The sequence below is a fragment of the Zonotrichia albicollis genome, chromosome 25, assembly GCF_047830755.1.
Source record: "Zonotrichia albicollis isolate bZonAlb1 chromosome 25, bZonAlb1.hap1, whole genome shotgun sequence".
NCBI lineage: Eukaryota > Metazoa > Chordata > Aves > Passeriformes > Passerellidae > Zonotrichia > Zonotrichia albicollis.
The window spans coordinates 2,205,331-2,228,832 of NC_133843.1; the positions used below are offsets into that span (position 1 = coordinate 2,205,331).

The 23,502-nt window shown below is 41.0% G+C and overlaps 1 protein-coding gene across 3 annotated transcripts in view; it reads left to right on the forward strand.

Moving 5' to 3' along the window:
* The first annotated feature begins 261 nt into the window (after positions 1-261).
* Positions 262-23,502, forward strand: part of PRKCZ (protein kinase C zeta) — a 46,826-nt gene continuing 23,585 nt past the window's right edge. The window contains exons 1-6 of one of the 3 annotated variants that reach the window (XM_074558300.1): positions 262-514; positions 1,264-1,457; positions 5,095-5,216; positions 7,028-7,117; positions 8,589-8,639; positions 21,868-21,953. In XM_074558300.1, the coding sequence (XP_074414401.1) occupies positions 1,387-1,457; positions 5,095-5,216; positions 7,028-7,117; positions 8,589-8,639; positions 21,868-21,953 (420 nt within the window). In that variant the 5' untranslated portion in view covers positions 262-514; positions 1,264-1,386. Of the gene's footprint in view, positions 515-1,263; positions 1,458-5,094; positions 5,217-7,027; positions 7,118-8,588; positions 8,640-12,087; positions 12,560-12,633; positions 12,926-21,867; positions 21,954-23,502 lie in introns of those variants that run through there. The other 2 variants (XM_074558302.1, XM_074558301.1) reach the window with 2 other exon arrangements.

Consider the following 23,502-nt stretch of genomic DNA (forward strand, 5'->3'; position numbering starts at 1 on the left):
GTCTCCCCAGCACTGTCCCCTCACACCTGTCCCCCCCAGCTCCCTCAGCCGCCCCTCCCTGCAGCGCCGCGCTCCCATTGGCTGCAGGTGTTCCCTGCCGCCCCCCCGCCCGCTCTGGTTGGCCGGGACGCTCCGGCTCCCCAGGTAACGGTTCCCGCGCTGCCATTGGCGGCGGGGAGGCGGGACCCGGGCGGGGATTGGCTCTCCATTGGCTGCGGCTCCCGCCCCCAGACCGCCATGTTGCCGCGGGCGCGGGGCACTGAGCCCGGACAGCGGCTGAGGGGTGCGGGGGCCACCTGGGGCGGGACCTGAGGGGGCACCTGAGGGACAGCGCGGCTCCTCCGCCGGCTGCCGCAACCGCCGCTCCCCGCCGGGGCACCGCCGGCAGCGAGGCAAAGTCCGCTTCGAAACTTCCTTGCGGGACTTTGAGCAACTTGAGGCCGCGGAGGTGCAGCCGGGCAGGGCTCAGGGAGCGGCCCCTCTGTGTGGGGTGGGACCGCGGCGGTCGGAGCAGGTAGGAGCCCGGCCGGTCCCGGTGGAGAACGCTCCGTCCGGGGAAGTGCCGGCGCCAGCTCGTCCCCAGCGACGGTGCCGCGTCGCGGGCGCTCCCCGCAGGCCGGGGCTGAGGGGGGACCGGGGGGGACGGGAGGGGCCGCGAGTTCCGCTGAGCCCCCGGGAGGGTCGGGTAAAGCTTTCGGGAGCCTCCGCTCCCCCGGGACCTGTGGCCCGGCTTGCCCGGGCAGCGGGGTTAGGGAGGTGTTTGGATACCCACACTGGTGTGTGAGGTGGTGGTTTGGAATAAACAGGATGTTTGTCAGGCTCCAGTCATAAAGGTATGGTAAATTGCCCCTCGGAGTTCCTCTGCTGCTTCTCTTGGGTAAATTTGTAGCTGGTAGTAATTGACTACAATGTTTTATTTACAGAAAAACTATTTTTAGTTACTTGTTTCTTTAGGAGGAAAGAGTAAGATGCTGGGTTGATGAATAAGTAAAAACTTCTGTGGAGTATTTCAGCCAGGAGGGAGCTGTTGAATGATTAAGAAAACTTCCTCAAATACTTGGGATATTTCTGTAAAGCCAAATTGTACAGGGTATTTTTAACCAATCATATTTTATTTCTGTGCAGGTCAATGGTCTTACACATTTTCCTTTTGATTTTTTTGCTGTTCTATGTAAAGCTATTTGTGCTTCTAAAATTTGACACAACTCATTTGTTTAGCAGTGTGTGTATATTCATCAATATTCTGGTTTTTTATCTGTGCAGCTGGATTGAGAATCATCTGGAGCAGAGACACATTTCACATGTGAAGCTCTTCACTTCAGAATCTGTTTTCAATCAACTTATTTCTGCATACTTATAATTTTATATAGCTGCTAAATACAGACCATGCCGAGCAGAATGGGCTCAAAAATTGATCTGAACAAAGACTTCATCAGAGTAAAAACACACTACAGTGGGTAAGTCAGTGTGTCCTTTCCTCTGTGTTGTGACCTGTCTATTTTTGAAGTGTATTGAGCAGGAGTTCGTGGTCTGACCTGGTGATAAAGTAACCAGGGCTTTGGTGGATTTGTAATTAATGTCAGATCAGGCAGGTACACTTCTGAGCTATTAAAATACCAGTCAGACTCCTGCAGCATGCTGATCAAGAAGAAAAGTTAATTTATTCTTCCTCAGAAGGGGAGAAAATGTGCATAACTGACAAACCCACAGATATTGTGGGTTGATGGATTATCGATCCCCATGGGCACAGCCAGGTTAGATCCATCTCCTGCCCCCACATGCAGTTATTACATTTTATCCTGTCTATAATCACAATGTCATGGTCCCTTATGACTTCACTCTGTTGACAGTAGAAACAGGAAGGTTTTATTGCAGCAACATGAAATTTGAATTTTCAGGTATGTTTAATCTAATTGGCTTGCTGCCACTCTGAGGACCTTGTGAAATAATGTTGGTTTATTCTCTCCTGTCTTCCTTCAAGGCCTGAGTTTGAGGCATTTGAGGACTTAAATATTTGGCCCAAGTAGATCCTAAAGTTGATTGGAAGTGTTTAGACTGAACTTGTTGGCATTTAATAAGTGACTTGAGTGGCCATTTCTGATATTTTACTGCTAAATAAGTAAATGTAGCCACCACTGTGCATGTTCTTACATTATGGTGTTGAAAAATGCTGGTTGGAATGAAATGTGATGTACTTATGAAAGTCACTTCACACATTTTATTGGAAACAAAATGCTTTCATTTTAAACTTACCACTGCCATGTAGTTTGAGGTGCTGAGTTTAGAGTTCTAGAGCAGTTGAGTTAATGTGGTAATGCAATGGGAGAGCTCAGCTCTGTGGGGAAGGCACTCCAAACACCAGTAGAACTGGGTGTAAATAATTTGGGGATGTTTGCTGGCAGGTAATGCTGATATAAAGTGGAAGCAATGTGTCTGTGGAACTTGTCTGTGCACAGCTGGGGGAGGTGATAATAATTGTCTCAATGTTAGAAGTCAAGTCATTGTTATTACCATGTTTTACAATAAACTGTGTAGTTTTTCCTGCAACACTACATTCAGTCTTTTGCATGAGCTGTGAAGTCTGTAGAAGTCAGTTTACAAACAAGAATTCCAGGCTCTGTGAATTTTGTTTTTGTTCTGCTGATCAAATAGTGTGAGGTAAAACTGATTCTTTTTGGCATTACAGCCTCTATAACTGATATCTCAGTATCTCAGCTGCAGTTCTGCACTCAGATTTTGAACAAGTTTGACAAACTGCAGGAAATCATTGATGCTGGGCAACTTCAGAATCAGGGACTAACTGCTAAAATAAAATGCTAGTACAATATGCCTGTTAGAAACGTGAGCATGAGGAAGTTTGGAACATGTGAGTGTTGAGTGTAGCTCTGGAGGCTGAGTATCTCAGGTATTCCTGTTTCTGGGTGTGACAGAGTTCCTAACATAGCACGGTGGAAATCACTGCCAGAGTAGATTACAAAAGAAAAACTAAGTAACTGCAATAATGAACAAGAATTACACAACTTGCCTCTAGTTTTTACCTGGTTGCTTGAAATCACTGAACAGAGCAGTGGTGCAGTCTGCTTTGCTGGGTTATCTTGGCTCTGAGAGATGACAAGTTTGATTGTCACTGGAATTATTTCCCTTCCTGTAACTGCTCATTCACAACCTACTGATCATTACCTTTTCATATTACTGCGTAGTGTCCAGTTTCAAATATTTTTTTAAAGTGTCCCATGGGATTGTTTAGTGTTAAACAAGGAATGGTTTTTACTTCCCTGTGCCTTGATTGCCTGATGTGGCTGTAGGGATGTTAAGATAAGATAAAATACAGTAAATCTCAAAGGAACATGGACATCATGGATATGAAGTTTATTAATTTACTTGTAAAATGACATCTGTTATAATAATTTTAACAATTCAAGGCTGATTAGTAGTTGCCAGTTTTATTTGGAGTTTATAGTGTGTGTAGTAGTGTTGACTTACAGTGTATTTCCAGTTTTTGAATTTTATTTAGATACTTGTGCAAGTGTGTTTGTCCAGGGTTACCACAGATCCACACCTGCCTGGTGTCATGAGTAGCTCACAGTGGCAGTGCATTAAATAATGAGCTTTTCAATAATGAGCATTAAATAAATGCATCTGTTGGTGCCCTTGTCTTGGGGCAAGGCATTGTACCAGCCCTCAAACATTGCTGTGAGAACCAGTTTGGTCTCTTACTTCCATAAATGCATAAAACATGATTTCTTTGACAGGGAAATGTTCTTAAACTCAGCCTCACCTGACGGCTCTCAGTGTTGTGGGTGATATGGATGTACAGGTTGGCAGGCAGCATATGTATTTCTTTTGCTGCTGCTGTTATGAAGAATGATTAAGTTGCTGCTCTTTGAGAGTGCTACAAAGTATAGATTAAAGATACACTTGAAAAGGTAGCAGTGCTTTCATCTGAATTTGAAACAGTCCAGTTCTTTAAGATGATTGTTTTACAGTTTCACTTATAGGAATTTTTCTCAGCAAAGGCAAAATGGCAAGTTATTAATGTATGTCATTTAAAATGGAAGTTGTGGCGTTTAAGTTTCTTATTTCAGTGTAGTACTGTTCAACTGCTGCTGAAAGTCGGCAGAAAATGTTGTATAGCATTTTTTCTAAAATGTCTTGTCACATAGTATGGAAACAGGAAAATCATCTCAGTCATGTTGGACAACTTCTGATGGATTTGCTGGATTGCACTAAGAGGGGAAAGAATTACACATGCCAGTAGCCATCAACTACAAAACAGTTTCTGAACTGTCCTCTGGAAAGTTTTGAAGGCAATGGAATGATTTATGTTCATCTCCTGTTTCTTTTTGCACTTGTTTATTAATTGATTTTCCTGAGTCAGTTATTTGAAAAATATTTTAAAAGTGGGAGAAACTCTTGTTTCAAAATAATCAAATTTTGTTTTGCTTAATCTTTTTTCCTTTTTCAGTATTTGACCTGTTTTGACAGGACTTGTGGACTTCTGTTATATCAAAAGTTATTGTCACAAATTCCTGAGATAATGTATAGTTTACATAGAGAGTTCAGTACTGGGTTCATGCTCTCTAAACACTACAAAGGTGGAGTGCAATATGCAGAATTTGAGTAAGATTTTACCTGAATTTTCCTGTAATTACATCTTCTGAGAATTCACCTAATCAAAGCTTCATCTCAAACAATATAATGGATGTGAGGTAAAGCCTCTGTTTTAAAGGATTTTACAATAAATGAGATTTTATTTATCTCCTGATGGAAGAAGCACCTGGATTAAAAAAAAGAAATTATTATGAAAGCTTCTGGTTTGTTTTTTAACAACACTTCAAGCACTGATAATTATAATAAGGGAGCTTGGCTCACCCGAGTAAACATGCATTAAAGACTGGTAATTAACACATTTATTTCCTCCACACTGAAGGATTTTTAAGTTAAGCACTGGGAGGTGTAATCCTGTGGCACAGTGGGAGTGTTTTATATGAGGAATGCTCATTCTGTGGGATTCTGCAGCTTGCTGTCCATAGGTGGAACTGTTGGAATGTGCAGCTATTTGCTGATAAGAGCTGATGTTTTCATTTTCTGCAGGGACATCCTGATAACAAACCTGGATGCATCCATGAGCTATGCTGAGCTCTGTGATGAAGTGCACGAGATGTGCAACTTGCAGCAGGAGCAGCCCATTACCCTCAAGTGGATTGATGATGAAGGTACTGGACTGAAATACTTCAGGGTTTGTTGTTCACAGAGAAGGGGCATTGAGGAGCTTGTAGAAACAAATATCATGCTGTGAAGGTTTTTTGTTTCTAAATACCCAACTACAGAGCCCTGTCCCAGAGCAGGAAGCTCGGAGAAATGAAACTTAAGACATCAGGGTTGATTGCAGTAGTGCCTGAATTCACTTCTACAGAAGCACCTTGTCAAAGTCAGGGCCTGCAGAACTAGAACTGAATACAGAAAGGTGGAAAAAGACCAGACTGGTTTGGCTAATAGTTTTAATGGTGTGTTTTGGTTTTTTAAATAGCTCTCTTAGCTGATAGTGTTGAGTAAATGGAATTTCAAAGTACTGACCTTGGAAGGAGGTAGCTGGTAGTCAAAGACAACTCAGCCCTTTTTAAGATACCAAGGACAAGTATTAATACTCCTAAATTTTACTCTTTATATTTTGAATACCAAGAAGGAGAGAGGCACCTGTACCACCCTCAGTTTAATGGTGGTGTAATAAGAAGTAACCTGATGAGAAGGACATGGAAGATAATTACATTGCCTGTGCTTAGCTGGTTGAACTGCATGCCTGCTAATAAAGGGAGATTATTGCAGGGAAGAAGAAAACCCCCTGAGATTGGAGTTGGAGGATTGATTCTAAGACAGGAGTCCTGTTAAGTGTTTCTTGGTTGGGCTCTCTGTTGCATTGGCTTATTGAATTTACTTAAATTAAAAAGAATTTATTTAGTCTTTGTTCTAGTAAGTATTTTCCTCTAGTCTTGGTTAAATACCTGCACAACCTTTCTGTGATTCCTGGGTCTGAGTGGTTGAGTTCCAGCCAATCTGCTGTGTTGGCTGTTACTGATCCTCCTGGGTTTTCTGAGTTATCCTATTTCTGCATGCAAGTGTTTCCACTTATTGCCACATGGAATTTAAGTTCATTTGACTGATTGCACAAACAGATGTTCTCTTTGAACTAACTAAAAGCAAACAATTGCCCATGGCTTAATGAATAAACAAAACCTACCAAGAGATGAAGAAAATAGATTTTCTGTTGGGCTTTTATAGTGTTTCTTTGTTTTTGACAAGATCCAAAAGGTTTGAACTATGAATAACTCACTCATGATAAAATCCTGTAAACATGCAAGGAATATGGATTGTTGATTTGCAGTACAAATAATTCTTTTGTCTTTCATGTTGCATTATTGCTGCATTTATAGATCATCAACAGCAGTAGCCTACAAGGAGAGGTAGCTGGCCCCTGGATTCATAATTTTACAAAATAAGAACATTTTTTAAAAATAAGAAATTAAAGTTTAAATGTTGCTTGACACTGGTGCCATCACTTGGCCTGGATATCATAAGGCCAGGCAGGGTGTGCTGCAGGAAGGGACACACAGAGGGACAGGGGTTCAGTGACACCCTTGCTCTGGGCTGCCTCAGTGCATTGTGACGTACTGTACTTTGTGTGTCTGCTTAAGTGGATTTATGGATTAATTATCCAGTTTTAACAAAAATAACCCTCCCAAGGTAATGCTGATAATGTGACCACAAGCAGACATCAAGAAAATGGTGAGGGGATCTTTAGGTATATGTGTTCACTTTCATTCTCTTGTTATCCTATAGGATAGTTCAGTCTACTCAATTTTGATAAAGTTGGAAGGAATAGTTGTGTTGTTCCATTTTGGCTTTGATCAAAGTGCCAGCTTAATATCAAGTGATTGAAAGCAAGGCAATACCTGAAGCTGATACAGTTTTTTTTTACTAATTGAAATTCTTGGTGGTAAATTTACCTGTGTGTTGCTTTTTTTGTTAGGTGACCCCTGTACCATCTCCTCTCAGATGGAGCTGGAGGAAGCATTCCGTCTGTACTGTCAGAACAGGGACCAGGGGCTGATCATTCATGGCAAGTATTGCAGAGCTCAGGAACCCCTCCCTGTGTGCCTGATCATCCCCACAGCTGCTCAAGTGTCCTTTGTGGAGCTCTGCCCTCGAGTTTGGTGCTGAGGAAGGACCTGGAGCTCCAAGCTGAAACTGTGCAGGAGCTTTGAGTTCAGCACTGCCCAGATCTGTTCTTGCTTTACTCCATTTACTTCATTTTCCAGGATAAGCTCCTGCCAGTCTAGAACTAAATTCTGATTGTATCATTTCTCATGTAGAATTATTTAAAGGCTTCCAAAAACTGTTTGTGTGTAAATATATTCAGGAATCAAGGAAAAAAATACTACTGAGAATCTTTTACCTTAAAAATCTGATGTTTTTGTTGTAGCTTTCCCAAGTACTCCAGAGAAACCCTGCTTAGGTGGGAGGTTGGAGTGACTCCCTTGCCTGTCAAGCATCCTTTGTGTAGCTCTGCCCTGGAGTTTGGTGCTGAGGAAGGAACTGGAGCTCAAAGCTGAAACTGTGCAGGAGCTTTGAGTTCAGCACTGCACAGATCTGTTCTTGCTTTACTCCATTTACTTCATTTTCCAGGATAAGCTCCTGCCAGTCTAGAACTAAATTCTGATTGTATCATTTCTCATGTAGAATTATTTAAAGGCTTCCAAAAGCTGTTTGTGTGTAAATATATTCAGGAATCAAGGAAAAAAATACTACTGAGAATCTTTTACCTTAAAAATCTGATGTTTTTGTTGTAGCTTTCCCAAGTACTCCAGAGAAACCCCGCTTAGGTGGGAGGTTGGAGTGACTCCCTTGCCTGTCAAGTGTCCTTTGTTTAGCTCTGCCCTGGAGTTTGGTGCTGAGGAAGGAACTGGAGCTCAAAGCTGAAACTGTGCAGGAGCTTTGAGTTCAGCACTGCACAGATCTGTTCTTGCTTTACTCCATTTACTTCATTTTCCAGGATAAGCTCCTGCCAGTCTAGAACTAAATTCTGATTGTATCATTTCTCATGTAGAATTATTTAAAGGCTTCCAAAAGCTGTTTGTGTGTAAATATATTCAGGAATCAAGGAAAAAAATACTACTGAGAATCTTTTACCTTAAAAATCTGATGTTTTTGTTGTAGCTTTCCCAAGTACTCCAGCGAAACCTTGCATAAGTGGGAGGCTGGAGTGACTCCCTTGCCTGTCAAGTGTCCTTTGTTTAGCTCTGCCCTGGAGTTTGGTGCTGAGGAGGGAACTGGAGCTCAAAGCTGAAACTGTGCAGGAGCTTTGAGTTCAGCACTGCACAGATCTGTTCTTGCTTTACTCCATTTACTCCATTTACTCCGTTTTCCAGTATAAGCTCCTCCCAGTCTAGAAACAAATTCTGATTGTATCATTTCTCATGTAGAATTATTTAATGGCTTCCAAAAACTGTTTGTGTGTAAATATATTCAAGAATCAAGAAGAAAGTACTACTGAGACTCTTTTACCTTAAAAATCTGATTTTTTTTTTTAGTTTTCCCAAGTACTCCAGAGAAACCCGGCATGCCTTGTCCAGGAGAAGATCGTGAGTACCAAAATGTTCTCCCTTTCTAACTAAACTTTTTTTGGTCACATGGAAAAGAAATATTAAAGGATTTTCATCATCTAGTGCTACATATGTGTGTTTCTGTTTTGTTTTCTTAAAAGAATACAAAATGTTTTACATTTTGTCAACAGACATATTGCATAAATCAGTGTTGTAGCAGTGTTTTAATGTTTCTGAGGATTAATGCTGGTTTTTGTTGTTGAGATGTCTATTTGAATATAGGCCTTTGCTTTTTTTTGTGGTTCTTTTGGTTTTTTTAACTTTCAGGGAAAAGAAATGTGCTGAAGAGGGAGATACAGCCATTTTAATAAAAAGGTTATTAATCTCTATAAAAATCATCCTGTGAGAGATAGATAAACCTCCAGAGGGAGGACCCATAATTGATATGGTTTACCTGTATTTGTAATAACCTGAACTGCACAGGGATAAAGGGATTAAATAGCTGTATAGTCAGCTCTCATGACAGAGGGATGGCATCAGGACTTTAGTTCATACCTTGGTAAATGTTAAGGAAAGGAATGGGAATAATTGGGTGCCAAAGGTACCAGATGATGCTTGGCTGCTCACAGGAGTATAAAAAAAGCTAACTGAGGAATTTCAAGGACCTTTGCTCTTCTCTTTGAGAAATATGAGAGGAGATAAAACTAATTGCTGATAAGAGCAAGTAATGCATGCTAGGAGAAAAGTACTTGGTTGATCAGGATTTACACTGAGACTGGCTAAAGATGAGTAGGGCAGTGGTAGTAGTTGTTAAAGCTATTTTTTATCAGAGAATAATGCTAATATGCTAATAATAAAAAAAAAGTTCTCTATTGAGAACTTATATGAGGATGGAGAGAGGTGAAATAAATTCCAAAAAGTTGGAGTTCAAATATGATTTTCTACATTTAACTAGATGAAAGGTTGACTGTAAAAACCAGGTAAGTTTTCATGTTGATTGGGTTATTAAAATTGTCTTTTAGAAAGAAAAAAAAAAGTAAATGTACAACATTAATTCCTTTAATTTTCTGAACAAGGCCAGCAGATAAAGGCTCTTCTACTATGATTAGAAGAGTTAAAGAAATTATCCCTGAGACACCTAATTTAATGAACTCATTAAAGGTGTAGATATTCTAATAGGAAAGTTTTTGTGTTAATTTATTTGAAGTTTGAGCTCTCTCAAGCCCTGAGATGAGCTGCAGAGAGCACAGCTGAGTGTGGCTCAGCTGACCTGGTTATTGTGTCTGTAGGGTATTTCTCCCTCTTTGGTTTTGCAGGTCACGTTGAATCACACTCAGATTGTTTCAAAATCCTGTTTAGTTGGATGTGCTTGCTAAGGGATCTCTGGTCAGGTTTCTCATGGTTTCATGGATTAATTTGATGCACATTACCTCTTTGCATCTGTGGGGTCTGCATGGAAATTGGGCCTAGTGGCCTAGGTGTAGCTATTTTTTGCAACAGAGCTGTTAAATTGTATTTAAATTGTAACTTAGCATAGACTAATACATTCAGGATTGTTGCTTGTTAGCCAAAGGCCCACAACAAATATCTGCATTGCACTTGGACTGTAAGGGAATGTTACTGGTGTTGGTAATATAGTTTATTTCAGGAACTATTTATTTTGTCAGGACTGAAATATTTGCTTTGCTTCAGAAAATATTAATCCTGTGTTAATTTCTTATTTAGTCTCTATCACTGTAGTTATATTCAGAGGAAATCCCTTTAAAAGTGCGAATATTATGTAATATATGGATATGTTTGCTGGAGCATCATGTTTGCACTATAAAGGAGATTATGAGTTTGCCTCAGGTTTTTTCCAGAGACAAATAAAGAGTGAAGTAGTTGGTCTATCCAAAATGAGCTTCTACTTAAATTAGCAGTTCTCAGTGTGGATTGCTGGTTTGTTACAGAACTACAGACAGTTTGAAATGGAGTTTTATTTAAAAACTATTCAATTGTGAAATAATTGCATTTCCAATCTGTTGCTCAGATGTCTCCATGTTAGGTCATGAGTTGCTCTTTCCAATAGTTTGTGGTGTTCTGAAGTGCAAATCTCTCTTTCTGTAGGATTGTAGGGTTTTTCTTTCCAGCTCCTTCAGAACAATAATACTTGGAAGAAGAGTGCAGGAATACAGACTGGAGGGTTTGCATTTATGTTGAAATTTAATAATAGAGTTGCAACCTATCCTCACCTTTGTTAATTGATACGGTTTTGAGATTGTACCAGCCAGCAAAGCTTGAAATAAAAGCTGTAATGCATTAATGAAATAAACCACATGCCTAATATTTCAATTCCATTTGCATGACTTAAGGAAAGTTATTTCTGTGCTTGAAGAACCTTTGTTCTTATATTGATGTGGTGCTGTCTGTGAGACAGAATTTGCACAGTCTCCAGCATCTGCATTTGTATTGTGTCTGTATTCCTTTGCTGCTGGATTTCTGTGCTGTTGTTGGAGCCAGCCCCAGCTCTCAGTGTCAGAGCACAGCTGTGGCTCCAAGCAGCCCCTCTCCCTGAGCTGGCAGTGCTGCTGGGAGGTGACAAACATCTCCCATCCCTTCCCAGGGAGTAAATGTGACATCTCCCATCAGCCTTGCTGAAACTCTCCCATCCCTTCCCAGAGAGTAAATGTGACCATCTCCCATCAGCCTTGCTGAAACTCTCCCATCCCTTCCCAGAGAGTAAATGTGACCATCTCCCATCAGCCTTGCTGAAACTCTCCCATCCCTTCCCAGGGAGTGAATGTGACCATCTCCTGTGACAAACATCTCCCATCCCTTCCCAGGGAGTAAATGTGACCTCTCCCATCAGCCTTGCTGAAACTCTCCCATCCCTTCCCAGGGAGTAAATGTGACCATCTCCCATCAGCCTTGCTGAAACTCTCCCATCCCTTCCTAGAGTGTAAATGTGACATCTCCCATCAGCCTGGCTGAAACTCTCCCATCCCTTCCCCAGAGAGTAAATGTGACCATCTCCCATCAGCCTTCTGAAACATCTCCCATCCCTTCCCAGAGAGTAAATGTGGCCATCTCCCATCAGCCTTGCTGAAACTCTCCCATCCCTTCCCAGGGAGTAAATGTGACCTCTCCCATCAGCCTTGCTGAAACTCTCCCATCCCTTCCCAGGGAGTAAATGTGACATCTCCCATCAGCCTTGCTGAAACTCTCCCATCCCTTCCCAGCCACTCAATGTGACCTCTCCCGGGTGTTCCCAGCATCTGCTGGACTGGAGCCGTGAGTGCTCGCTCAGTGTTTCCTGATAAAGATGGCAGACTTTTAGAGCAGTCCTGCATTTCACTTTTGCTTTCTCAGAGGATGAGCAGTTATTTCAGGATGGAATAAACAAGGTTGTTCCAGAGGCGTTCGCTGTGTTCTCTCCTGTGCCTGCAGGTGCCAGCGCTCCTGCCAGCGCGTGTGGATCCCAGCAGCTGATTGGCAGCTTTATAACTTAGTTATTGGAGTCTCAGCTTATTTACCCTGACAGATCTTGATCTGATTTATCACTCTTGGTGCTGCAGTGCATTGTGTAACACGGCACGTCCAGCTGAACAATCCCCATCGATTTGTAGCACTCCCCTAACAGAATTGCCGGCTTTATCAGAGAAATTCTTGTTTTGGTGACATCAGCTCCTTGACATCCATGCCATGTTTTAGTTGTGCCTCAGCTGCTAGCTACAGCCTCTCAAGGGAGCCAGTACCACCCGTGCCTGGATACATGAGGCAGAGATGTGAAAGGGAGAGACGGGGGTAACCAGTCTTCCATTAAATATTTGCTCTTAATGTTCGAGCTGATCCTGCCTATTGTCCTTGGTGTCTAATGGTATTCACACGGCGGCATCCGTGGAATAAAGGGAAAATGTTTCATTTCATACCTACTACATTGTAAAGAATTCCATGCTGAAGAGGCTAAAGAATAAAACCCAGTGAGTAATGCATGCTTTTCTGTAGATTTTGTGTCATCGTTGTGGTTGGTGTTGCGAGCGGCGGGCACTGACGCGGGCTGTGTGTACGTGTGCTGCAGGAGAGAGGAGAACTCAGCATTTTGGTTATGGTACAGTCGCTGTGCCTGCCACCCTCCTTTGCAGCCATGGATTGTTGCAAATGCAGAGATTCCTGCTGCCTCTGTGCGTAGGGATGTGGCTGAGAGACCTCCTGGAAATGCTGAGAAAATTGCATTGAAAGGACTCCTGGGGAATGTATTTTAGGAGGAGAGGAACAGAAGAGTGAGTGATGCTGCTGCTGCTAATATTGGAGATTAATGAAGGAGATGTATCCCAAAAACCCTGACGGTATGTGCTCAGGGCCTGTTTATTGTAGGATTGCTGATGTAAAGGCTGACCATTTAGGAGCATCATTTTCTGAGGCCTTTTTGTTGAATTCTGCTTAGTGGATTGTCATAGATGGCTGTTTTTAATTGTGAAATGCTTGTTTTGAATTAAGGGTTACTTAGTTTCTAATATTGTCAGAATGAACTGTGCTTAGTTCACTTCTGCTTTACAAATAGATCTGTCTATTTAATATTAAAATTCATCCTGGGTTTGGATAGCTAATACCAGCAAATTTTAGGGTTGTTTTTTGTTGGCTTCGTTAAATAGGAGAATGCAGACTATGAAACCTTTAATTAATTAACATAAGAGAATGAATGTATTTTAAATGTTTTAGCACTCATTACGTTAGTGTGATAGTTTTTGTTGTCTAATATTTCTGGCTGATTTTGCTGCCTTATTTTTTTGGTAATGATTACACTGTGTTGTGCATGTCTGCTGTGCTCTTTGTTTATCTGCTCAGTATTTTAGCATTAGGTGTTTGGACTTCATTTTCCCCCCAAGCCATCTTTCTTGAAAATATCATCATAGGCTTGAGTAAAGGTATTGTAGTAACTAATTGTTGTTGTGAGCTTTTTATTTTAGGTATAGATATTTGATTTTGCCTTATATCCTGCCTGTTACTGTGAAATAGCTTTAAAAAGCTTCTTGCTGGAGTAGTGTGGCCTGTAAATATTTTTCTAGCTCATAAGGCAGGTTTTTCCCTTCATTTGTCACTGTATTGGCAGCAGTGATTAGGTTATTCAGAGCACGTGAACCAATTTAATCCCCCAATGAAGAAAAGAACTATTGCCACCATAGAGACTGTTCTGAAGATGCAGATTGGATTGCACTGGATAATTAGGCAATTTTGAAACTGCTAGTAACCCTCTCCTGGATTTTAGTAATTGAACTGGGGGGGAGGGAGGGACTGTACTATTTTAATGTAAGATATTTTTGCTTAGGATTTAAAAATAGCTGTGTCATAGTTTCTCAAGAATACCTGAAATCTCTTCCTCTGTTTTAACTGCACCACGTTTGTGTTGTATGTGACATCTTTGAAAAAGAGACAGATTGTGAGGCAGCATAAGTTACTGAGAACAGAATTGTAGCTAAAGGTCTGGTTTGCTTATAGTAATTTCATGGTTTTTAATTCTAAATAATCTTAACAGTTTTCTTAGCTGTGAAACATCCAATGAAGAATAAAGGGCTGGACCCTGTTTTTTATAATTCAGGCATAAAATGATAAAGCACAAGTCTGACTGTGGGATTTGAGATCTGCTTTTAATTAAAGATGCTGGGTGTCTTAGCAGATGATTGTGTTACAATTTATAAACTATAGACTAAAACTACAATGGACTAAGGACTGCATGGGCTGTTTTTTAAGGTGTCATAGCAAATAATCTGTTCTTTTTTCTTTATTCCACTTCCCCTCTCCTAGCTGTTACTCAGGATGTAGTATATGAAATGCAGAAAGGATGTCACCTGGTTTCAGAAAGCTTCTTTTTGATGTAATGTCTGGTTCCTCTCCATGTTATGTCTCATAGCTTATAAATTGGTAAATCCACTCTTGATATTCAGGCACTTGGGTAACTAAATGGGCAAGGATGTGGTGAAGCTTTTTGATTTTGCTGGAATTAGTGAGTATTTGTGGGCCTGCTAAACCCCAGTTAGGCCTGTGTGTTTCAGTAGCTTGGGAGAGCTGTTTAATGTGAAACCTCCTCATTTATACAGCCAAGGTAAATGATGTATTATTGTACTTGGGCTCTGTGTAATACTTTTGGAAATGAATTTCTCTATGCAAGTTCTGGTTTTTTATGTTGAGCTGAGCCACAGAATCCACAGCAGAGGCCTGCAGGGCAGGTGTGTGGGCTCTTAGCATTGATCTCCTGGATTTTGGAGTTGCTGTGAGAAACCAGATTGTGGGTGAGATTGTGCTGCTCATTTGGGGTGCAGAGCACCAGGAGCAAACCTTGGGAGGCTCTGATGCAGTTGGAGCCTCTGAGGGCTTGCAATAATACAGGTCTGGGGGGTAAATGAAGCAAAAAGCAGCAAACTTGAGGCTTGCTGACAGGGTGGCTCCCAGGGGAGGCTCAGGGAGCCTGGGCACTGTCAGGCAGAGGAGGGTGAGCAGATTGTGCAGCTCATCCTGGAGCCACACAGGGAAGGAGCCATGGGAGTGGAAAAAGGCAAAACTGATCCTGTCAGTATTGACCAGAAAGTGCCTCATTTGGAACTCGAGTTCCATTGCTGTTCCTCCTGCATCTCTTAGGGCTCGTCCTTGAATTGGGAGCTGGGGATGTGTTTTAAAGGAAACCAGAAGCTATTTCAAGGCAGTACTCCAGGATTTCAGTACGGCCTTTATTTTTACAATAAACTACTACTGCTAATGCTATTCTATGCTTCTTCCAATAATTTAGATTCTTTTCTAGCGCTCTTCAGTAAAGCAGTGCAGGTGCCTGTGAGTGGCACAAGACTCCCTGTTCTTCACTTTGTCAACTCTGATCCAAAGTTACCAAACTTTAATTTCAGTTTCATTCCAAGCACTTGTTCTGGAAACTCTTGGTAGTTCTGTGATGATCAGCTCCATGGGCAGTAGCACTTTGCAGCACAAGAATTGCCCATAACTCTGAAATGAGGGGAAATGTGTGCATGGGCCAGGTCACAGCCAGTGGAATGTTTTAGGGCATGGAGACAAGAGTAGGACTTCAACTTAGATAAAGACAATTGATCAAATTAATTTTGAAATCATGTTTGCCATAGGATAAGATAAATCATTAACCATTTTCTAGAGGACAAGAAGCCAGGGAAATGGGACTCTTCAAGCAAAATCTTCTCTAATATTTCCTCAGGGATTTGTCCCTAGCTAGCTTTTTGTTTTTCCTTTGACCTTTTCAATAGACATATCATAATTTGCTTTTTAAGATAAAAAGATGACTAGGTGAAAACTAGATCTGATAAAGTTTTAACTGATGACACTTGAATGTGGCTCCAGTTCTTTGTGATTGCTGTCTCAGTCACAGGAACTGGGCTTCTCCTCCCTTTCACTTACCCACAGGTGTGAACTACATGTGCTCAAAGGATGAACATTTTCTTGGAAATTTCTGTAAAAATAGGGTAAATTCTGCTGTCAGGTCTAGGGTAAGACTCCCAGCAAGTCTTAAATCATGCAGGCTGCTGAACAGCAGAACCAAATTCCTGCAGCAAACTCCATTAGGTTGCTCCTCACTTTTTTGGTTGCTTTCTTCAGTGATTCCAGGGTGTATAAAAGACAGACTTTCTGTTATCAGGCTTTTATTTATAATACAAATTATTGTTTCATGGATGTACTAAGACATAGAGGTTTGTATAAGAACAAAACTGTGGCCTGAAAGTGGATGCAGATAATACAGATTGCTTAAATGTTCAGAACTTCATTTTGCTGTACTTCAGTCCTAAGTTAGCTAAATGAAAGAATGAAATATTTTAAATAAGTACTGGCTCAGTACTCTTTCAGCTTGATCAAACATTCTAATGCAGCTCCTAAATGATGTTAATAGAACATTAAATTCACTTTTCACTGTGGTAAATCTTTTAATGGAAGTGATTTTTATTTTGGGAGAATTAATGATCCAGTCATCAAAAGAAGTCTTTGGACTTACTATTAACCTTGCAATGCAAGTGTGATTTTGGGGTTTGTGACCACTGAGTTTGTAACCAGAGGAGCCAACTGCACCTCATGAAAGGCTGTGAATTGAAAATTGCTTAGAGGGCCCAGTGAGAGAAGGGAAAATATGAACCTTTTTTCCTTTTCTGAACAAAAATACTAATCACCTTCAGAAGCATGGACTCCCAGCCAGTTGTCTTCTGGCCCTTTTCATAGCATTCTTTCAAATCAGAGCAGGAGTTAATGCTGTGTCTGGGCCAGCCTTGCAAACAGAAGTGTCAGCACAAGAGGCTGAGGAGGGAAGGACATGAGCAGCTTGTGGTCACTGGTGTGCCCAGAGAGGAACCAGGACATGGTCACTGACTGCACTTAGTGACGATTTCTTGGCTAACCCTTGGTCTATTTTGTTATTTTCAGTACATCTGATCAATTGCACATAAATCTATTACAGCGACCTTAGACGGTCACTGTGGTGAGAGAAGGACGAGAATCTTGTTTCTTGATCAGAAGGCTGATTTATTGATATAAGATATATAATACATTATAACTATACTAAAAGGAAGAAAAAGAGAGGTTCCAGAGAGCAGCTATGCTAAGAATAGAATAGAAAGAATGAATAACAAAGTTCTGTGTGCAGGGAATCTGTCCCTGAGCTGCTCCTGTGATTGGCCTTTAATGGTACACAGGGAAGATGAGCCAATCACAGGGACACCTGCTACATTTCACAGCAGCTGATAACAATTGTTTACATTCTTCTTCTGGGGCCCTTTGCTTCCCAGAAGAAGGAGAAATCCCAAAGAAAGGATTTCTATGAAGAAATGTCTGCGACATAAATCAGCCGTGTGAGTCAGAGGCCGGCTCCGGATGAGCTGTGAGCCCTGCTGTGTTTGGGGCATTGTCTCTGGAGGTGGCACTGTCACCTTGCAGGGCCACAGAGCCGCTCTGGCAGCAGGGTGTGAAGGTGAACATCCAGGAGCTCTGGGGTGGTGCAGTGCAGCTGGGACTCAGCTGCCCCCTCCAAGGCTCTGGGCAAGGATGCTCACCCAGCTGTGCTGCTGCTCTGTGGGACGTTTGTTCTCCACTGATCCTAAACCTTGGTCATTGTTGCTGTCCTAACTGTGCTTTTCTTCACAGACTTTGTAGTTAATTGTAGTGTCAGTTGGAAAGAAAAGGATGGGGAGATGGTTTCCCAAGTGCTCATCAGCCTTCAATTGAATTTTAAAAAGCTATCTTCTGGCCATTTAATATTTCGCAATAACTGCAAGGGGTCAAAGCATTTAATACCTCCATATTGATGAGGATACTCTTTTCATTTCCCAACTTCTATTGTATGCAGCAGCTTATTCATAATAAAAAGAAGGGCCACTTAACATCCAATGTATGTCTTAAAATTGCTTTCTGAAGCATGTAAATTGTTTCAATGTACCTATTTGTAGGAAATGAAACAACAGATGTCAAGCAATGTACTATCAAAGTGTACTTTGGAATTTAGTCTCCCAAGAAATGTGTTCTACTTTTATTTATAATTTCTTTATCAAGTCCAGTCTATCTGAAATGCCAGTATCAATTTCCCCCTTGTAATTCATGAGTTGCTTTAGAAAGAATGCTCACTTGTGTGCTCAGCACAACATTAAAAGAACAAAACAAAAACTGGGCATTCTGGTAGTGTCCAGCTGGCAGGCTGGGTAATTGGCCTGTAAACAAGTTGTATTAATCTCTGAGAAGTGATTTGCAGCAATAGCAAATTACCTCTGTGCTCAGGATAGGAGCAGATTTCATTAGGGCTGGATCACATAAACGCCAACTCTGGAATTGCATTTGGAAGCCCAAATGAAGAGGGAGTAATTCCTGTGGCCATCTCAGTGCCCTTCATTGGTGGAAACCAACTGTGTTGTCATTTGGACAGGAATTGTGCCTCCTCCTATTTTCCAAATTACATTTTTCAGCACCAAGTTCTCATCCTTTCTGTGAAGTTGGTATTGGTATTGGGGAGTATCTTCTGTGCATAAATTAATTTGGAATTAACCCTGAATAGTAGACATTGCTTGTCAGTTTATATCCACAGTTCAATTTTGTGTTCATGTTTTTCCTCAGAACTTTTTTCCACAATATTTTTAAAAGATGAGGAAAGAAGCCCAAACCCAGTCCTAGGAAATGTCACTGGAAGCCAATATCAAATCTATTGCAGGGTTTCCTGTGCTTCCCTGGTAGTGATGTAGTTGCACAGTTTGACAACAGAGGGAAGAATTGCACAGCAGCAGCTGTCAGTTGTTCCCCACTGCTTTTAGGTAGAGGCAGCTGGTTAATTTTATTTTGAGTACTTTTATTTCCCTTGTACTCTTACTTTGAAAAAGCCTGTGGTTTTTTTCTTTCAATTTTCCAGTCTTGGAAGTACATAAAGTTCTGTACCTTCATTCTGTTTAAAATATATATCTGTGTTCTCCAATTAAAAATTGTTATCCCTGCTAAGAGCTTAAAATATACTTTATTTTTTTTTATCTAAACGTTTTCAGATACAAAATGAGGGTTTGAAAGATTTTTTTTTTGTTAGGCAATGTCTTGTGTTTAATATTAATCATCAGAAAAGATTACTTTGTTTAATTAGGAGTATGTCTCCATCAGACTGCAAGCAGCCAGCTAGAACTCCTTAATGAGTTAACTGATGTGTGCTGTGAAATCAATTAAAAATAGCCATTTTCAATAAGCTCAGTAATTAAATAATCAGACTTTTGTGGTGGCATTGCTCCTTCTAGGTAGCTGGGATCAATCCTGTAAAACCTTGGTTTAGTTCTTGGTTTCAGGAATCACAGAATCCATTCTTTATTTTATTCTGAAGTGTTCTAGAAACACGTCCCTGAAAATGTGGTTTGGGTTCATTTTGCCATGGGAAGGGATGAGATGCAAAGTCAGATGAGAGCTTTGTTCACACAACCCTGACAATAAATTGTTTCTTAACTCAGGGTTTGCACTTACTGCCATTTTATGAATGTGATTATTGTTCAAGGTGCTCTCTTTGATCTGGTAGAGCTCTAGCTGGGACTTGTAGCTGATAATGCTTCAAAATAACAATGATCTTGAAATCCCAAACTGCTTTTTCAGCCTGGCCTTGTCCTTGGGGGAGGTTTTGGGAAGGATGTCCCCTTCCATGGGGTTCCTGCCTGCTCAGTGCTCCAGGGCTTGAGGTCCCTGGCATTGCACCCTGTGGTGCCTCAGCCATTGTCCCAGTTCTGGATCCTCAGTCAGCAAGAGGGTTTAATTCTGTCATGGAAACTTCATCCTTCTGTGTAATAATAATAGAATGTGTGTCTTGCAGGATTGCTGTTTTCTCATTTTTTACCTTGGCCCCCTTTGGAGCCAGGGAATAGGAAATGGGGATTGATTTCCCTCAGCCCCTGCACTGACCCATGGCAGTCCTGGGGATCAGCTGTGGGGGTTCCCACTTTTTAAAGCTGGTCTATATTAAGCTCAGTTTTTGTTAGACTGTTGCCTCACAAGTGCATGGTATAAACCCCTGCCTTTGATTTAATATTTATCATTAATTAGGGAGGTGACTTGTTCCTCTATTTACAGACTTCATCAGCACAAGCTGCTCGTTAACTTATCATTCACTTAATATTCCTCATGTCAGTGATAAGCTAATGTTCAGATCACAGATGTATTACATTGCCTCCATATGGTGCTTTGTCTAATGAATTAATTAACTATTTTGGAAAAAAATCCTTGTGGACATTTTTCCTCTTGGTGATAGAAATGGTGAAAAGGTTTTCCATTGGTGTTTGTGGTTGAGCATATTTTAGTTAAAAACCTTGCAGTCATTTTGCTAGGTTGTCATTTTAATTTTCTTTGCTCTTGAGGAGAGTTTGCTTTAAGGTTGACATTTGGCAGGTTTTGAAGAGTTGTTTGAGTCAAATGGCCAAATCCAGTGTCCATCTCTGTTCCTGTCTTTGCCACTTTGGGTGTGCAATCTTTAGGCTGCTTTGAGAATCTGCTTGGTTTTCTTTTTCCAAATTGTGAACAATTAGTTTAATAGTGCAGTATCTGTTTCAAATGCTTGCACAGTAAACATTTGCACATGCAAATAGAGTAGGTATGAATGTTTGGGGATTTGGCACTGTAGATATGTGGAATCACAGAAACTTCAGTGCTTCCTTTGGAAGGACAAAAATAGAGGATCTAAAATCAGACCCAGAATTGCAGCCAGTGTTCACACATTGTGTGTCAGTAGCCTGTGAGTTTTGGCTTGCTCAGTGTAATGTTAAAATAATCTCTTGACAAAGAAACTTTTTACTACTTGCATTATCATTTGACACAGAAAATAACTCTGTGTTTTTCTATTTTAAAAAAGTCTTCATCTTTGATGAAGTGTGAATGTTTGAAACTTGAAAGTAACATTAAAGATGAAAATCTAAGATGCTTTTGCATTAATTCCTGAGGATTATAAATGTACAGTCTGCTTCATTCTGACAAAGTATCAATAATAAATCAAGTCTGTCAGAGTCTTTATGCCTCCTGTAGCCCACAGAACCCACCTGTACCAGCTGTGGGCAGCTGCTGACCCTGGTGCTGTGCAGGGCTTGGCTGTGAGCAGCTCTGAAAGGGACTCCTGTGGCACAACAATTTCATATTAAATATCTAATTAGCCATTCATACAGAAACTGCTCATCAGCATTTAAACAGCCACAACAAAAGTAACTTGGAGTAGATGCTGGGTTTGGCTTAAACAGATTAAATGTAACAAATCATTCGGAATAGATTAAAAATAATCATAGACCTGCACTTGACCTGCCTGAACAAAAGAAATATTTACTGTCAAGGTAAAAATGAAGTCAAATGCTGTAACTCTGCAGACTTGGAGCATGCTGAATGTTGCACGGGTGAGGTGTTATCAGTACCAAACACTCCCGCTATCAGCACCAGCCATCCTTTGTGCGTGGCCATGGAAGGTGCCAGGGCAGAGCAGCAGCGCCATTTCCCCAGGAGCTGCTCCTTTAACAGCTCTGTCCCTCTCACCTGAGCCAGAGCACGGAGCTGTAACGGGATTATGATCATGTGAGGGAAAGGAGACAGGGCTGGAGGGAAGGGAGAGGCAGCGCTGAGAGCACATCCTGCCCCGGCCGTCACTCACGGCCGCCTTAAAAAATCCAAATCCCCAGGGATTGTGGCTGTGCGTTGATATTTAGGAAAGCAAGCTTGTTCTGAGTCACAACTTGCTTCCCCTGCTGTGTGTGGTGCTGCTGGGCTGCCATGCTGCTGCTTTACACCTTTCTGCTTTCTTGCCTAGAATCCATCTACCGCCGGGGAGCCCGAAGATGGAGGAAGCTGTACCGAGTCAATGGGCATTTGTTTCAGGCCAAACGTTTTAACAGAGTGAGTACTGTTGTATGAAACGTTGGGGTTTGCTCATGTTCTGTGCTCATTGTTTGCCTCAGTCTGTGCTGTTTGTGTGTTGGAGTGTTGGGAAGAAAGGAAAAGCAGGATGCTTGTTGATGTGACATTTCGGGCTCTGCGGTGTTATTGGAGTCGTAACGAGCAGGCAAAACTTGGCAGTGTTTGAATTTGAGTTAATGCAGGATTGGTGGAAATGATTTCTTTTTCAAGTCTAAAATGCTGTGTGACTGTTTGAGCTGATACATCCTCGGAGCAGCTTCTCCTCTCTCCACTGCTGTGATTTTGGTTGCTTGTTAGCAAAATCTTTTACCTTCAGAACACTTTGCCATCCATAAAAGTTACAGCTGCTGATGTGAGCTTTAACTGTTTAGTATCTGGGGTACTACACAATCCCAGAATTTTAAAAGGATTTTTTATTGAGCTAAAATACAGCTGTGTTTGGAGAGCCTGATTTAATCCACATAAGGAAGTGAATGTGGCTTTAAGGCTGAGACACCTCCTTCACTTATCCCATTATGCCTAAGTATTGCAGCATATATATAAATGTACTTGGGGGAATTCCACACAAAACTGAGGGCACTCAGAAGAGTTAACTCCTTCATTCTGCAGGGACATTTTTTCTAATAATTGAAATAACAGTTTTTTCTAAAATTTCCTACCCCAAAAATGCACTGAAAGAAGGAAAAGCTCCTTAAAACTCAGCATTTTATCACTAAAAATGTTAAAAATATATATATGAATTATCACATGGATTTGTATAATGTATTACAGGAATAAAATAATTTATAATATGAAAGTATATTTTTAATGTTTATTTGCTGCATAATAACGTATTTCCTTTGAAGCACTACAAAGCATACTGCCACATTAATAATCCATAATGTTATAGATAATGATTTATTTGCAATGAGGTAAATAGTGAATATACACAGAGATTTTGATACCTCATTAGGATGTCACAATCCTAAACAAGACTGCTTTATAGCTGCATGCAATGACATCATACATAGCCAGGACACAAATCACATCCAGCTGAAGTTAGTGAGCAGGTTACCATAAACTGTAAAATGTGACATGAAAATGGATAAATTAATGAGAAATTATGGTCATGTCTGCATTACTGAATTCAATACCAAATTTCAGTGTTGATGGAATTTTGAAGGCTGGAGTATTGCCTTAAGGATTCATTCCTGTTTCAAAGTAAGGATTCTTTCCTGTTTCAAAGTAACCTTTTGCAACTTTTTCAGATCATTCACATAAATGAACACATGCAAAAATTTAAACTTAAATCTTGTTGAACATAACATAAAAGTGAACTCTCTGGTATGGCTTTGACTGCATGTGAGAGGTATGAAAGGGTTACCTGAATTTCTGGTGGAATTTGGGACCTGCCCCTACTTTAGGGCCTGACAGGTTTTATTTAGTCTCAATACTACTGCTGCAAAACCTATAAAAGGATCCTGAAGGAAGTCTGGTGGGCCAGGAATTTTGGAAGAGGTGCCAACAGATGTCCCAGGCTTCCTCTCAT